At 55.4% G+C, this 16,694-nt stretch overlaps 6 protein-coding genes across 6 annotated transcripts; 1 reads left to right on the plus strand and 5 right to left on the minus strand.

The window, feature by feature from the left end:
- Positions 1 to 347: 347 nt before the first annotated feature.
- LTR77_009387 (uncharacterized protein) lies at positions 348 to 2,033 on the plus strand (the record flags this gene model as incomplete). The annotated part of the gene is made up of 4 exons (XM_064806615.1): positions 348 to 1,445; positions 1,504 to 1,678; positions 1,737 to 1,878; positions 1,931 to 2,033. The coding sequence occupies 4 exons, from the start codon at positions 348 to 350 to the stop codon at positions 2,031 to 2,033; spliced, it is 1,518 nt and encodes a 505-aa protein (XP_064655432.1).
- A 138-nt stretch (positions 2,034 to 2,171) lies between these two features.
- On the minus strand, positions 2,172 to 2,690 carry LTR77_009388 (uncharacterized protein; the record flags this gene model as incomplete). Its single annotated transcript, XM_064806616.1, has 2 exons — positions 2,172 to 2,193; positions 2,251 to 2,690. 2 exons carry the CDS (start codon positions 2,688 to 2,690, stop codon positions 2,172 to 2,174), a joined length of 462 nt encoding a protein of 153 aa, XP_064655433.1.
- A 756-nt stretch (positions 2,691 to 3,446) lies between these two features.
- On the minus strand, positions 3,447 to 5,741 carry LTR77_009389 (uncharacterized protein; the record flags this gene model as incomplete). The annotated part of the gene is made up of 9 exons (XM_064806617.1): positions 3,447 to 3,666; positions 3,722 to 3,758; positions 3,811 to 3,841; positions 3,899 to 4,012; positions 4,066 to 4,406; positions 4,463 to 4,960; positions 5,014 to 5,077; positions 5,131 to 5,326; positions 5,380 to 5,741. 9 exons carry the CDS (start codon positions 5,739 to 5,741, stop codon positions 3,447 to 3,449), a joined length of 1,863 nt encoding a protein of 620 aa, XP_064655434.1.
- A 902-nt stretch (positions 5,742 to 6,643) lies between these two features.
- On the minus strand, positions 6,644 to 9,146 carry LTR77_009390 (uncharacterized protein; the record flags this gene model as incomplete). The annotated part of the gene is made up of 2 exons (XM_064806618.1): positions 6,644 to 8,778; positions 8,834 to 9,146. The coding sequence occupies 2 exons, from the start codon at positions 9,144 to 9,146 to the stop codon at positions 6,644 to 6,646; spliced, it is 2,448 nt and encodes an 815-aa protein (XP_064655435.1).
- Positions 9,147 to 9,641: 495 nt separating this feature from the next.
- On the minus strand, positions 9,642 to 13,047 carry LTR77_009391 (uncharacterized protein; the record flags this gene model as incomplete). Its single annotated transcript, XM_064806619.1, has 2 exons — positions 9,642 to 12,321; positions 12,395 to 13,047. 2 exons carry the CDS (start codon positions 13,045 to 13,047, stop codon positions 9,642 to 9,644), a joined length of 3,333 nt encoding a protein of 1,110 aa, XP_064655436.1.
- A 309-nt stretch (positions 13,048 to 13,356) lies between these two features.
- On the minus strand, positions 13,357 to 14,836 carry LTR77_009392 (uncharacterized protein; the record flags this gene model as incomplete). The annotated part of the gene is made up of 4 exons (XM_064806620.1): positions 13,357 to 13,742; positions 13,803 to 14,208; positions 14,256 to 14,430; positions 14,499 to 14,836. 4 exons carry the CDS (start codon positions 14,834 to 14,836, stop codon positions 13,357 to 13,359), a joined length of 1,305 nt encoding a protein of 434 aa, XP_064655437.1.
- Positions 14,837 to 16,694: the final 1,858 nt, after the last annotated feature.

A 16,694-nucleotide genomic window follows, 5' to 3' on the forward strand; every position in this document is an offset into this window, starting at 1 on the left:
TCCAAGTCCTGTATAGACCGTGGAAATACATAATGTCACGATACCCTATATACCGTCACAAATCGTGTTGTTCCTGACGCTGCTCTCTTGCTGCCGGGAACAGATTCATGGGTTGATCTGATAAGGTAAGATCTCACTCGCACTCATGTCGAGTGCCCCGCAGAAGCCGGCTCTCGGAGACCTTAACTCCAGCATCACACGGAAGACGATGAGATCAGCACATCTCCCATCTCCCCGGCAGTCTTGCGACGACAGCAGCTTCAATGCTGTCTTCCGTCAAACCACTCGACACTCCATGATGCTGGCCCGTTGAAGGAACGACCAACCCATCCACCCACCGACCAGCCATGGCGTGCCTGCTCGAGCTCAGCCATGAGCTCCTCCACTGCATCTTCACCGAGATCGAGCCTGCAGACATCGCGAGCGTCAGTCGGACGTGCCGGGACTTGAATGCGTACATCAATGGCAACCGGCTGCTGCACAAAGAGCTCTATATCAGGCGATACGATGAACTGGATGGCAAAGCGGGCGAGCCCGACTGGGAGGCCGAGATGCACAAGGCCGTACTACTCGAGAAGATACTGGAGAGCGAGGACAAGGAGACAAAGGCCGAGCAGCTCGGCTTCGTGGCAGAGCAGATCGATGCCATGTTGATGAAGGCCAACCCGGACTGTGACAAGTCGCTCAACGTCGAGCTGCTGAGGGAGTACTTCTCCGACACCGCCAACATCGACACCTTCCTGTGCTCGAGCTCGCTCTTTCAGATTGCCGGAACAGAGGACCAACGGGCGGCGCTGACTGTAGAGCTACGGCAGGCCTCTGCGAAGCTTCACTGTCTGTATGGCAAGCCCGTGGATCCAGTCCCGAGCAAGCGGTGTTCGGCCCACTACTCCATCTCGCCCTTCTTCGCCATCCGGAACATCGACAACAACACCTCTCCTTCTGCGAACACTCGTGGTCAGACTCGAGCTTTCCCGGCGCATACTGTGGCGCGGAGTAAGGTCTATGATCTCCGGCAGTACACGGATCATACGCTTTGGGGTCCTTTCACGGACGATGGCACGCAGACCGTTGACTGGGAGAAGGTCGAAGCCATCATGCTAGTCCTAGGCTTCAACCTCAACAAGTTCACCGATCGCTCTGGCGGACGCTTTGAGCGAGTGTGGGATGATCCGTTCGTCGGCGCGATACCACACTCGTACATCCCACCTCCAGCCATCACCGGCCCGACTAAAGAGTTCGATCAAGAAATCTCACTTGCCCGCGAGCTTGAGCCATCGATCGATGACCTTGACCCATACGGCGTGAGCGGGACGTGGATGCGCGTGGTCTGCTTCCTCGACTACAACGACCTCTACGCCTTCAATTTCAGCTCGCGCATCCCGGACGACGAGCCGAGAGAGCCCATTGACACGGAAGAAGGTATCATTTACCTTGAAGAGACCGTACGTTTACCAATGCTGATTTTACAATGTGTTAGCGATTCGACTGATTCGGATCCAGCTGCAAGTCACGAAGGTTGAGCCGCCGAGTGACGGGGATGATAGTGGGGATGAAGAGGAGGATGGGATGGACTGGAGTAACTTTGAGGGCGAGAGATTGCCAATTGTGCATTTCAGGGGCAGCTCGAGGAGTTTGCATGCGAGTTGGGATCCGAATGCTAATAGTCGGATAAGAGGTGAGTCTCTCGCGGTATAACCTCGATCGGAGGAGGACATTGCTAAACATGAATCCAGGCACTGTGAGACAGACGCCCGAAGGCGAGATTCGATGGACGACATTCTCCATCTTTCACGGCGAAGAGCGGTGGCGTTCTGAAGGGATCCAGGTCGGTGGTATCCGGTCGTCACGAGGCATACTGGGAAGCTGGTTTGATAAGTATGTTCAGCATCCACCAGCTTTCATGCGTTGCACTGCTGACCTTGAATAGGGACTACGACAGGCATGGACCAGCAGGTCCGACCGCTTTCTGGAAGATGTCAGATGATGTGGCCGAGGAGAAGACGAGCAGTATGCCGATCGCTTACTTTTGACAATCCCACGTCTGATCGCTTCACCAGCTTTCCTCCCTCGGTAGTCAGATGGTTTCAGTGAGGGGGCTGGACGTTCTTGCTGTAATGTTAAGAAGATGGAACGGGTATACAACGGATGATGGTCATGATGTACACGAGCTAATTCTGAAACCATTCCAAACTATACTATCACCCTCTACACAAACTCCGACCGAAGCAGAGGAGGTCTCATCCTCACATGCGCTGACCACCCAGTCTAGCCCTTGCTTGCTCAGCCTTCTCCGCCGCCTTCTCAGCCTTCCTCTGCATCCGCGCAGCCCTCTTCTCCGCGCACCTCGTCTGGCACTTGCTCATCCCGGGAGCTGCGTTGCTGCTGCTGCTGCTGCTTCTTGGCTGATCGACGTAGCGCTGGCGTCCATCAACGACCTCCTCATCGCTCGAGTCCTCCAGCTCAAGCGCGCCCTTCTTCTCATCACCCACTGCGTAGTTGTGAGAGTACTCAGGCAGCTCCGCGCGGTTGACAACCACATCGTCGTAGCTCGGTGGTGGGATTCCGGCTTTGGAAAGAACCTCGGCGTTGGCGTTCTTCTCTGTGAATAGAGCGGTGGTGTTGTTGGAGGAGTGGGAGGCTTCAGGGGCTCGAGCGGCTTGCTTTTGTTGGTACTTGTCGTAGGCCATTTTGCCGAGGGTGAGGAGGAGAGGTTGGCGGCGGGGCTGGGAGCAGCTGGAGTTGTATTGGTTGTAGCGGCGGTTGGAGCAGCACATTTTGGGTGGTTGTTTGGTTGGTGGGTTGATCGAACGGATTGATCGTTGGTTGAGTGATTGATCGATTGGTTGACGGATGGATTGATCGAGTTGCGTTCTTGCTGAACGCTGAAGATGGTGTTGCTGTTCGATGATATCCCAAACTTCGAGGAATCGAGCCCAGTATATATCCTCGTTCAATTACGGCCTGAAGAAGTCAAACTACATCATTGCATCGGCGCATTGGTTGTCCGCTTGGCGTGGTTTCTCGGGCGAGAACTTCGCATTGCGAGACCGAAACGGAATGGTGGCCAAATCCTTCCACCATTCTTTCTTCCAGGTTTCTTCCCGCCTCCACGATCTTGGTTCTCCGCAGGCAACACCGGGATCGACCTCAACAACGTGGGATCACTGACGAATATCGCGCTTGCTCAAGATGGAGAGGGTGTGCGTTTGAATGGAATGGAGGCCGACTTCTCGCACGTGAGCGCAAGAAGTGGCACGTCTAATAGTCCGCTGCCATGTACAGGTGGATGGTCTGCACTCGTTGACTGGCTATACGATTAAAAAGACTGGTTGGATTACTCTATCGTGTCCATACCTCCGGAGGTATAGATGTTGAGCAACAGTGAGCTACACATACATGCCGACTCTTCTCGCAACGGCTGGTCTGGATGTTACCATCAGCCATCACCCATTAACGGCCTTCTCATCCTTCGCTTCGACATGATCCGCCTCATCGGACTCTCGCACGGCATGCTTCTCGACGTCCTCCGCGATCTCTTCCGCTGGCCGCAGGCTTTCCTGTACCGGCTGAGAACGGGCCTTGAGCTGGCCGACGCCCTTCTTGCCATCTTTGATGAACAGGTAGTCGATCTCCTCGAGCGTCAGGTTTGAGGTCTCTGGGTAACTGAGAGGACCGTTGTCAGTAAAGGATACCCCATGCTGGGGAGAAGATGACTCACCAGAAGAAGACAAGAGGGATGAATGCGAGATTAGTGCCTGTTCCTAGGGTCAGAGAGTCCTGCAGCACGGTTGAGAGCTGTTGGCTTACACATGAAGACAAGATACGTCTGCCAGTTCAGCTACACAAAGGTGTCAGGACTTCAATGAGGTAAGAGGGGGGGTCGGGGCCCTCTCACATTGCTGATCATGGACGGGGTAATCATCACGACCACAAAGTTCCAGAGCCAGTTGGCACTGATACCGACAGCTGTTCCTTTTGCACGGGCGTGAAGGGGAAGGATCTCTGGGACCTGTTGTGGGAATCAGTCGAAAGATGCCACCAGCCTTGCAATGCTCGACTCACATAAACCCAGGGGATGCAATTGGCAGAGGCGCCAAATATGAACATGTAGGTGAAGAAGAAAGCAACCGCAGCTGACGAGGTCGCCGTGCCCAAGGACTTGGAGTACTTGTCTGGCATGGCGTGGAAGGAAAGCAGGACAGCAATCAGCATCATGGAGATCGCCAGCCCAAGACTGCCCCACATCATGGGACGACGTCTTCCCATCTTGTCGAGAAAGAAGGTCGGTATAAGAGAGCCGAAAAAGAACATCGTCTGCACACATCCGCCGATGACGAGGGATAGGTTTGGTTTGAGGCCGACGTTCTCCTCCAGGGCAGTTGGTACGTAGTAGACGACCAGGTCTGGGACGAACAATCAGCCACATGCAAGAAGCACCGAGAGGTTGACGGAGACGTACTGATACCGCCCATCTGGTTCATGAATTGCATGCCGTATGCGAGCGCAACTCGACGACCTGTTTGTACCTCATCATGCTTGAACAGCTGGCGCCACTTGTACTCGCCGTTCTTGCGCTCCAGTCGAAGCGTCTCCAGGATCTCCGTATGCATCTTGTGCACCTTTTCATTGTCCGGCGGAGCGTCCCAGACATCGCAGAGAACTTGGAGCGCTTCCTCCTGCCGGTCGTGGTAGTACAGCCATCGTGGGCTCTCCGGTACACCAAACACCATGAAGATGACCATAAAGGCAAACACGCATTGGCAGGCAATCGGGACTCGCCATGCTTCTGGTCCGCCGACAAAGGACATTCCATAATCGAAGAAGTATGCGATCACAATTCCAACCCCAACGAAAAGAGGTTCGGACGAGACCAGGCGGCCGCGTTTGTCTGCATCGCACAGCTCGGACTGGTACATGGGCACAGTGCTGGTCTCGATACCTGTGCCAATGCCGGTCACTGCACCATTGTCAGCGAGCTTCGAATGATGGATGTAGATTTGGACGACTCACCGTATCTAGCAATCAGTATCTGTGGGACAGACCATGATGTGCATTGCAGCACCGCTCCGACAATCTGATGTAGTCAGACCTCAGCCATATCCGTCAGCTCTCGCATAGACGACTTACAATCCATCCCATAGCAACCCACATACACAACCGCCGTCCCAACTTCTCACCGAGCAGGAAGGTCAGAATGCATCCAGAAAATGCTCCAAGGTTGTAGATAGAAACGATGATGCCCTCCAAGCCCGAGCCTGGGTTGCCAAAGGTCTGCTTCCAGTTCTCGTTCGTGACGATGCCCGAAAACACTCCTTGGTCATAGCTAATAGCATACAATCAGTCCGCGTGGTTACAAATGGTAAATATGTGCTTTACCCAAAGAAGATGAATGCGATCTGGCAAGTGATGGTTATGGCAACCTGCAGCTTGAAGCCGCGACCGAAAATGTTGTACTTTAGCATTCTTTCAACCGTCTCATCAAACTGGTGAATGGGGGAGGAACTGATTGACGTGAAGAAGAGAACCCCGGCGTCGACCACTCCGCATCTTGAAGGTGACGCATGAGGCGGGGATGGCGTTGATCGATCTGGGGCGTAACTCATAGTCCGGCTATATCCCCACGCGAGCGTGAGTATTGATTCCACCAATCCCACACCGTCTCTACTGCTCCTATTCGGAGCCTGCACCGCATCAGCGATCAGATGAGATGGAGGAATAGAGGTGAAGACTGCTTTCATTGTCGTGCAAGGCGTGGTTCGCCTGAGTCACTACAAATCGATCATGCTCGATCTTAGAATCAACGGATAGAAGCTGTCCAAGCATACTTGCGAAGCTTGTATTGGCTTGTTCGGGGGAGGGACGTTAAGCCGCTCCGCTGAGATAACAGGTACAACGTATGTTTTCAGACGAAGTCGTGCACATGATGAGGAAAAGGATGAGTGAGACGCGGTTTTTGCGTGGAATGATTTAGAAACGGACCTCACCTTACCGTACCTTATCAATGGAAGCCGCTCTGACGAAAAGGAAAGGCGTGCGTATGTGGGAGATTCTTCTGATGCATCTTTCTGGCCTACGTTGTATCACAACCATAGAAAGTCCTCGCCTCTGAGTCGTATCTAGCCGTAGTCATCAACGAGCGTTGCGTTCCCAGGAGCTCACACGCTCCCTTTCACGATGATAAAAGTGCCCGCCCAGCGCCACGCTGAATTGGCCGCACGACAGAAACATACATCGTAGCAAAAAGGTCCATTTCTATGCCACTGATCGTCCCGAGCGTCCTGATAGCCACGCGAGCACAGTCAGCACAGCAGTTTGAGCTCGGTCAACATCGCGACCTGCGCGTGGTCGAGCAGTGTTATTGACAGTGTTGTGTTCGATTGTGCTGAGAGGAATCCGTGGTGTGCCGAAGTTCATAAGAACATGAGCTCGTGATCCGGAACGGGCGGCGCCCCGCCGTGGTCGAACTGTCGGAGAGGCATCCACTGCAGATACATCCATACGGTGGAGTCTGAAACGTCAAACTTCCACGGACCCGCTGAGCCGACCATCGGGGAGACTGCTGATCTAGAGAGCGAAGGGGTGACGACCATGGGACCGCCCATCCCAAAGACTCTTTCGTAGGCTTCTCCGCTCCAAGCTCCTAGCGCCCAGGCCCAGGTCCGCCAATCCGACCACCGTTGTCGAAGCCTCCTTCGAAGGGCCGGCCGCTGCGCATGTTCGGCCCAGCACCCGCAGCCATGCCGTCGGGCGGACTGCGCATCTGCATGAAGCCTGGCGGAGGGCCTTGCGCGTAGAAACCGGGTGGGACGTTTGGTGGGGACTGCATGCCTCCGGACTGAGCCATGCCACCGAAGTTAGATAGATCCCGACCCTGAGGAGCTTGCTGCTGTGGCGCCGAGAACATGTTCGGCATGTTGTGAATGCCCGGCGGGTGACGTGCCATTTGAGGAGGGAAGCCAGGAGGCGGGCCTTGCTGTACATTGGGAGATTGCAAGAACTCAGGCGGTGGACCAGGTTGGTACTGCTGTTGGTGGTTGGGCATGTGCATCGGTGGCAAGTTTGGATGCCCGCTCATGCGGCGGCCACCAGGAGGCATCTGCGGTACGGGGTCGTTGTAGATGCGCCGCTGAGCAGCCGCTTGGGCTTGTTGTGCCTCCATGCGCTGGATATTTGGCTCGTCGTAGAAGCCTGGAGGCGCGCGCTGTGAGGTGTGCCGCTGAGGCATACCAGATCCGGGGACCTGCTGCGGCATCTCCTGTCTCGATGGGTCTTGTGCCGTATTGCGCAGAAGTTGGTCCTCAAACAAGCCAGGGGGCGGCATCGTGCGTGGTTTCGGCGCGTGTGGTTCCTGCTGCACATTTGGAGGTTGATCCAGCCAGGGCGAGAAGTTGTCATCTTGGCGAGCTTGCTGAGATGGCGGCCGGGAGCCTTTGGTCTGCAACAGGCTGAGGAGGAACGCCTTCTCCTTGTTCGGCCGCTGAGCGGCAAGCAGGTCCTCGATGCTATTGTCAGGTGTAGCGGCACCACGCGATGGAGGCAGCTCTTGATAGACGTCGTTGGCACGTTGATGCTTCGGCTGAGATGGCTGATCACGCGAGCCGGCCGCATCAGTGGCTGGGGGCAAAGACTCGCTTGCCGCTACGGTCTTCCTGGCAGGCTGGTCGACCATGCGACTCACAGGAGCTCCTGCGCCGAAGATCGGTTTATGCTCGTCGAAAACGCCGCGATTGGCTTGAAGATTTTCCGCCTGCTGGGGTCTGAAGCCGACAGCTGGGGGCGATTGTACCGTCTCAGGGCTCTTCGGTGTTTGGTCGAAGAAGGGCGTGAATCGACTCTTCTGCCTCGCGCTTCCAGCCATAGTCTTAGGTGGCGGAGACGAAGGCGTATCGTGGTTTGGGGTGGTACCCTTAGAGATGTTAGTCCCTCCAAGCATTTGCATGATGCGTTGGAAGCCGGCCTGGTCTTCGGAAGACCCGTGGCTTCCACCAGGTCCAGCTTTCGTATCCACAACAGGCTCTTCCTGAGGCGTAGGATCTTTGTTCCACAAGGTTGCGAACCTGCTTGACTTGCCCTTCGATGGCGGTTTTGCGACGCTCGTCGAGCTTTCCACCGTGCTCGCCGATGCCGCAGGCTCTCCCAAAGCGCCGCCAAACGGTGTCAGACCTTCAATGTTGAGGGTGGCGGCCGGCTTGTTCGCGATTGTCGGCGCCGGGGGTGGCTCTGGAGGCTCAGTCTCTCGTGGAGGTACAGTCTTGCCGTGCTGTGCATCCTTCCACCGCTGAAATGACTCGGCGTCGCGAGGGATGCCCATTGTCTGCAAGTCGTCTTCCACAGCGGCTGGTGGCGGGTCGTCCATCCACTCTGGCTTCTTTTCCGCGCGACCACCCCGGTCCCAGTCTCTGTCCTGCTTGTCGCGCTCACGGTCCCGCCAGCTTGTCCTGTCGCCATTCTGCCGCCTCTCGTCTCTGCCACCCCACCGGCTGTCTCCATTGCGCCGCTCGTCGTCTTTGTCACGGTCACGTCTGCCGTACTTGCCCTCCTGCCTTTGCCCATCTTCACCGCCATTCCTTCTCTCGCGTATGGTAGTCCATCTGTCCCCGTACTCCTTCTCGTTTGCGGACTTGCGATTGCCCTTGTCACCAAATGTGCGTGTCCTCGGCAGCTCCTGTTCGTCCCCGCCATTGCTCTCGCCACCTTTCTCGCCAAAGTCCGACAGCTTCGCTACGTTCCTGCTCGATGGGAACATGGTCCTGGGGGGCCCGAGCGAGACATCCTCTACAATGCCCGTTAGTCTGGGATTCTCCCCTTATGGAAGTTGCATCTCACTCACCGCTGGTCCTGCCTGTCCTCGCCGACATCAAGCTGGGCCTCAAGCCGGCGCCGAAGTTGCCCATGGGTGATGCATCTCCGGCTCCTGCTCCTCCCACCTTTGACTGCGGGTTGCGCGAACGAGGGTTGGTTGAGTTGCTGCCGCCGGTCTGATTGGGGTCACTGTGGGGGATCCTTAGCTTCTCCCGCGAGTCTTGATCGGCGTAGACGTACTCTAGCCATTGCTCGATGGCCGGCAGGTTCTCGGGCTTCTGGGCCAGCGGGGACGAGCGGAGGAAGAGGAGCTGCTCTCGCGTGTAGCGGCGGACGGGCATTCTCAAGGCTGCCGCAGCCTCTTAGGCGGGGTGGTGTGAGTGGGATGGGAGGTGGCCCGCCAGACGATGGTGCGGCTGTTGGTCGCTTTCCTGTTATGAGCGAGTGGCGAGTGATGGTGGCCAAGTGGGAGCGCTCATGGGAGCTGCAAGTGTCGTGGTAGAGATGTGCGGGCGAGCAATAGCTTGGTTGGATGAATGTCCAGAGGCTGACGCTGTGTCGCAAGTGCCTGTTCAGATGTATGGATCCTGGAGAGCGCATGTATCATGTATCATGTGCGACTGTGCGAACGACGAGAATTATGGTTCAGGAGACAACCGTGTTGCAGAGAAGAAAGATGTTCGAGGTGTGTAGTTGGAGGAAGCTTTCCTGTGTTCCCGTCCTTCCACTTCGAGAGCCAAGCTTCGACGTTGCTGGCTTCGGGCACGCACGTGATCATCATTCAAACTGGTCGATCATGCAAAGATACACACACTATCCTGCAATGCCTCGACATGCTACATGATATCAATGGACACGCCTCCCCACTCCTCAATCTCCTCTTGATCGCAAGTCTCGACAATCCTCTTGCGCAACCCCTGCATCAAACCAGCGATCCGCTCCTCGCCAGGCACCATGTTCAACCAGCTCAGCGACCCCGTCCGCTTGATCAACGTCGTGCTCCCTCCTTCAATGAACGTCACTCGCCACAGCAACTCAAGCACCCTCTCCTTGACCCGAGCCCCAGACCCCGGCGAAGAACACAGGCTCATGATTTGCTCGAACACTTTTCCCTTCCGCAAGATCTCGAGGTCGTCGACGGTGCGCGTACCATCGACTAGCCAGTCCAAGACCCACTGTACCTCCTTCCAGTATGAATCGTCTTCCTCCGGCTCGCTCAATACCGTTCTCTTCAGGAGGTGAGTGGGCAGCTTGGAGGGGCGCCACGCCGGGCCCTTGTTGAGGAATCTGTTGATCTTCGGGTACAGGTAATGGACCGGCTGTATCTCAATCTCCAACGCGTGCGTGGCGAAGCAGGTGACGAGATAGGGCGTCGCGTCGCTGCTGGTCTCAATCGGGTGTTCGTACGTCTCAATCAGCTCGCCGAGCAAAAAGTAGATCTGCATCTTGTCCTCCAGTGTCGACTCCAGGACCTTCTCTAGGACTCTGTGTAGCTGCACGAGTGCCTGCGATCGGATTTCAGGATACTGTGAGCTTAGACAGAGCATGAGAGCAGCAATATCACCATCCTCGATCGCAAGCCCAAGATCTTTTTGTGACCACTTCAATAGTTCTGGGTGGTTCTCTGACTCCGCAGATGGTGCTGAGAACGGCAAGACATGCACCGGTCCGGTTGCTTTCACGTTCTCCTCTGTAGCAATGGGAGCTCTCGATATCTCCACGTTGAGAAGGGTGGACTTTGGATCATGCAGCTCCTCGAGAACCTGAAAACGGTCGAGGCTCTCAAAACTCTCGCGGATGAGCTCAAGACCATCTTTTGCTTCTGCCGTCCATCGTAGCAGATCGAAGTAGCCGATAATGAAGGTAGCAATCTCACTCTGCTCCTTTCTCGGCCTGTTACCGACGTAAGCAGCCTGCTCACCTAGCACTGCGGGCAGGATGCTCGGGAGAGTCCTTGGTCCTTCATGGTCATCCGCATGTTTTGCCACCATCGCCTCCATATCGTCCAGATACTTGACCGGCTGCTTGTTGGCTCGGCTGAAGCAGTCGTCCAAGAAGGAGGCCACTGCTTCTGAGACCGGCGCGAGGTGGTGAAGCACGGCAACCAGAGCATCTAGGCCTGACGCGGTGCTCAAAATGCTATGCTCCGCCAGCACCCCGCAAATGAGGTCTCGAACTTGCCTGTCGTTGACATTCTCGGCGTGAATCTTCAGCAGCGTCATGAGCGGAGAGTGCTCCAGCGCGCCTTGCTTGGTAAGCCAGCGCATACCCGGGCTGCGACGGGCAATTTGCAGGAGGTGCTCGAGACGTATAGACTGCAAGGCCTCCTCCGCCGTAGCAATCGGGTCTGTTTTGACCAAAGCGGCGGTAAGCGGCGCGGAGATATCGAAGGGCTCAGCCGCCGCCTGCAGAGGCAGCACTTCGTAGCATAATCGAAGCAGATGTGTGACTGCCTCTTGTTGCAATAGATGTTCGTCGTCGTTCGGGATCTTGCGAAATGCGCCAACAACATCTTTCATGGCCGGAAAACGCTCAACAAACGCCTCGTGCAGCCGCTCTGATGCTTCTTTCCAAAGCTCTGTCTTGCTCACCGCGGAGTCGCTGCCCTTTGCAAGTTGCAGCTGGACCTCCGAGAGCTTTTGGAGCGCCATAACCAGTATACGAACGGCAAAGAAGCGAATAAGATCGTTGCTTTGGTTGAGACAGCGGGTCAGTACTTTCTGTGTCAACGAGCGTGGCAGTATGCTATCGAGCATGATGTAGGTTTGGGGTGGAAGTTGCGCCCAGCCGTCTTCGTAGCCCAGGAATGCAGGCAGATCGAGCTGGACCACTTCGAACAACAGTGACGCATAACCGATCCAGGTGTTGGAGAGCTTTGGCTCCAGCTGCATATTTTTCTCGGCAAAGTAGGCAGCCACCAGCTCTGGGGCAGATCGAAAGCAGGTGAGTAAGAGCTCGCGCTCCCGCAAGTTCGAGTGAGGCCGCAATGTCTGTATCCACGTGAGAAGCACAGTATTGCGGACGTTGGGTTTCTGGTCACGGTCGTAGAAATCAACGCTATCCAAGCCGAGGTCAATGGCGTCTGCACGGAGAGTGTCTTCGGAGAATCTGTCAGTGCCAGGAGGGTACCAGCCGCTGATTCGCAGAACGCCGCAAGAAGGCTCCGAGCAGACAGCCTTCAGCCACGCAAAAGCGGTTTGGAACGCGGCATGATCGGCTGATGAGCGGGTGGCTATGTCCGTCACACGTTCGAGATTGTGCTCGACCAGCAGTGCCGCCTTTGCCGAACGCGGGAGGTCTGCATCCTTGAGTACGTGCTGTTCAGTAGCGGAGAGTAGCTCAGCAATAACATCAGCTGGGTCATCTTGTAAAAAGTGAAACAAAGAAGTGCACAGTGGCCTATTCTTCAACAAATCGGCTTTGCCTCCTTGATGGAGGTATTTCAGATGAGTTAGTATGTAGCGAATCGTCAAGGTTCGGATAGCCGGTCGTCTTCTCGCTTCTTCCTCGGACTGGCTGTTAGAACTGTCAGCTTAGTTCCTCTAACAATGCCATTGCAATGCGGCGTGAAAAAGTGTAGGGTAAATACTCAGTCTTGAAAGCGCCCAGATTCCTCCTCAACGCCATCGGCTCGAAGGTCTGCTCACGCCGCTTATAAACCTCCTTGGCCAGCAGTCCTCCGTCGAAGCTCGTGACTTCTGTCAGTAGCCTCAGACATGGAGAGATCAAGAAATCCTTGTGCTTGGGTGCATCCAGACTCCGTCTAATCATCCGCAGATGCTGGTGCTGCAAGATTGTCCGACATAAGAGGACCCCATGATCGCGGAAGTCCAGGATGCTTGACAAGGTCTTGACGAGGAGGGCGAACAGAGCACTGATCTGGGAGCAGAGGTGGTCGTTGTTGTTCTGGCTTGCAAACGACCAGGCCTGCCATAGCTGTGCTAAGAACGGGCGTTCAGTGTCGTTGGCATCGGCCGGTTTCTCGCTATCCAGGAATTCATGGAGGATGGCAAGCTGTCGGCTGCGACGGTCTTCATCTCTGTGATAGCATACGCTCTCCAGAAAGGCTTTGAACGAAGCGATGCCGCCGCGTAGCTGCTGGATGCCGTCCTGGCGGAAAGTCAAGAGCTCCTGGAGCTGTCGAGCGAAGTGTATCTCCTCGACGACGGCCTGTAGGACATGGTCCGGCTTGGGTCTCTTCGGTGGTCGCGAGTCGTCGTCAGTACGCCCTCGCTTGGACATTGTCGCGGCATGCCCGTGGTGGTCAAGAGCGAGACAAAACAGAGGTTGACGTTTTGAAAAGTTCGAGGATGCTGCTTTGCCATGTACGCTCTCATTGGCTAATGGGCGATCGCGCTAGCGTATGTCAAGAAAACGACCTCTCTCCAGGATCGGACCACTTCCACTGTCGCATGTTGAGGTACCTATTACATGCCTCAGAACAGACTGCGAGTATGTATTTGACAGCCTGAGTCTTCCATATACTGCGAAGATGGATATTAGGCGTGCAACACGATGAGGCGCATGGTTCTACCCATCACACGCAACTATTCAACGGGCGCCAGAAGTCCGATCACCCGGACCCATCGTATCTTGATACCCATGACCTTTCCAGCTGCCCTCCAACTCCGATACTACTCCGTTATCCATGTCCACCGGCTTGTGCGGCTGCTCCATCTCATAAGCACCTTGCTCGGAGTCCAGCTCGACCTTGGCCTCCCCCGTGGAGTGTGAGCCTCTTTCACTCAAGTCCATGTACTCCGGGCTCGCGCTCTGGCTTGCACTGGTGCTCTTGCGCTTCCGCAACACTAACCAGATCAACGCCACGATGGCTGCAAGGCCGACAACCCCCCCAACCACCCCTCCGGCGATCGCGCCAACGTTCGTCGAGTCGTCGGAGCTATTTGAAGACGATGTCGAGGCGGAGGAAGAATTCGCTGATCCAAACACCGTCAGTCACTTGTCGAGCATGAAGTCAGCAACATTCATGCACTCACGCTCCCCTATGAACCAAGATTTCACTGTGTCGTCCGACCAACTGGAAGGGTAGCGCCCGCTGCTCTTCAGGTGAGTCCTGACCGCTTGCGGCGTGACGTACTCCGAAGCGGATGGATCGTACGAATCGCGCCATTTCATGTCCGACAAATCGAATACACCAACGCCAACGGGCCACGGATCTTTGGTAACATTGGAGTTGGCGGTGATGATCTCGCCGCCCACGACAATCATCTGCCGGTTGCCCGCAAGATTGCACGTATGAAGCCTGCGAGTGTTTTGTGGGGTATCATCCTGTCGTGTCCAGTGAAATGAGGGCAAGGAAAGCACGTAGACGGCGCCAGAGCCCAAGCTTAAGCTGCCGGCAACGTCGTCTGAGATTCCGCCGTATACGAAAATCTTGAAGATCTTGTGTCAGCAGACGAAACATTTCTTCCAGCTGGTGATGAACGCACTTCGTATGTATCGTCGTCACCTTCTAATCCAACAGCACATGGATATTGCACGCTTGCTGGTGCTTGACCCGAAGTCGATTGAGATAGCCATTGTTGTGACCAGGGGTCAAACATCCAAAGACTGTCGAAAGGGAATCCAGGATGATCAAATGTATCTGGCCAGGAGACGATACGCCTGTTTGCAGAGAGTCGGGGGTGTCAGCCAGTGTCTCACATGATATGATCTCGCTCTTTTCTACGCACCCAGAAGGAGAGACTCCGCCGAGCATGAAAAGCAGGCCTTTCGGACCGAACGAAGGCACGAAATGAGTCGCGCCATTGACTGCAGTTCCGAAGTAGCTGATGGCGTCCGTCGAAAGATTGTACCAATTCTGCGAGAATGTGTCAAACATTACCATGCCTGGCACACTGATGGTCACGAGGTTGACATCGTAAAGGCTATCGGTGCCTAGGCGTAGGAGGTCCCACCACCGTAGGCAAAGAAAGTCTCCCCTGATGAGTCCAGCCACAGGCCTTCGTCGTTGAGGACGGGCGCAGAACCCTTTGAGATCTGCTTGAGAGTGACTGTGTCGATGGTCCATGGTGTGCTCATGTCGAGGCTGTATGTGTAGTTGTCTGCCACGGTCAGAAAGAATGCGTATAGACGGCAGCAGTCGAAGAGTGGCAGCGCGTACCGGGAAGAGTGAGGAACACCCCCAAATCATCATTCACGTCTTGGTAACCATTTCCTTTCCCATTCCACTTGGTGATCTCCCCTCCATCGACGTATATGTGATTCCCGACGAGGATGGCTTGTGAGAACTGTCAGTACACGCTGCTTCCGATGGACGCGATGTTTTACAATTGTGGAAGGCCCGATGGTGGAACAGTGACAGGCTGCTGTTGAAGTTCTGACCCGAGCAAGACACCACCAAGGCAAGGCCCAGGAGAAGGGCTGGTGATAGCATCGAGGCCATCTTGACCGGCATCTCTGATGCTATGAGAAGACGAGAAGATGGGAGAAAGAGACATTCCAGGTCCTGTCACGCTCAAGCACACTGTTGATGACATATCCTCGTTCTCGTTCAGCCCATCGAAACGGACTGGTTGGGGGCCACCGTGGACATCCCCCTGCTAGCGGCTCCGGCCATTGACACTATTTTTCAGCTGCAGACGTCAAGTTCGCAGCGTGAAAGACAGGCTGTGTGTGCGCTTGCAAAGCCGCGAGCTGGAAGGAAGGGGCGTTGGATGATGGTGTTGAACGCCTTTCTGATCAGCTTCAGCATGTCTGCTTCGTACGAGCACAGGTGACGGGAGGCAGGAACAAATAAACGGACCCGAGTCGATGCTGCAACTGTGGAAAATCAGCTTCATCATGATCTTGGGGGCGGCGAGGCAACGATCCCCCCCGCATCCAACGCTAGAAGCGCCACCTAGGGCTTTATGTTCCCGTCTTGCAGTACTCTACTCTACTCTTCCACACTCCTTTCCCACCTCATCGACGCGCTCATCGATATCGAGCTCCTTAGAACTCCTGCTACAAGACAGATCCGTACCACGTTGAAGTGCGAGCGGCCTTGGTATGTTGATGTTACTACTGCTTCATGAGCAGCCTTCCATAGACGAACGGTCGATGAAGCGGCAAGTCGAGGAAATTGAGCTGGAATTGTGACTTTGCGGACGTGCTGTGTAGATTATGGATGAAGCCCAGCTAAAACAGTCCCAGCGCAAAAGGCAGCAAAGCGTGACAGCCCAACTGGTTCGCCAAAGGCACAATCGCAGTGAAATCAGAGATCCCTCAGCCGTATGGAGCCGCCACAGCAAGATATATCATGCTTCCGATCAGCGGCATCACGACCACATGCATCCACCTGAAGTCCCTGACAATCCTGTCCAGGCCCACGCGGAAGCCGGACTCCGAAATGTCTTTGGCCGTCGTCCATCCCATGTTGATGCTGAGTGCATAACACGACAACGCCTTCAGCAAATGGAAGGACAGACCACCGAAGACCAGCAGAAGTACTTGGATCGACTCGATCGTCTCTTAGAGAATATTGAAGAAGGCTCCTTTAAGCCCATCCACCATGCGCCTTCGACGGGTCTTGCATACCGTGAGCCTGCTGTCGCGCCCCACGCTTCTCCTGCCGCCGCTCCCTGACCGAGACTATCGCCGACCAAACTGCGAGGAAGCTGCGGCCATGCCGTTAGCAGAGCCTTGATGTATCCGTTGCTGCCAGAGAACCCACAGTAGCACGATGGAGAGAAGGACTACGAAGACGGTGACTGCGGCAGCCGAGCCGAAGCTACCTTGCAGCGACATGGCGGAGAGGACGACGACCGCAAACCAGAAGATCACCTCGAAGCAGTTCAGGATTTCAAAAGCCTGTGACTTGTCAGATGCCGACGACTTCCATCACGAAGGCTAAGAAACCTACCTTAAGACTCTTGTAGCGGGCGAAC

This window comes from Saxophila tyrrhenica (assembly GCF_035928015.1).
Source record: "Saxophila tyrrhenica strain CCFEE 5935 chromosome Unknown scaffold_17, whole genome shotgun sequence".
In the NCBI taxonomy this organism is placed as follows: Eukaryota; Fungi; Ascomycota; class Dothideomycetes; order Mycosphaerellales; family Extremaceae; genus Saxophila; species Saxophila tyrrhenica.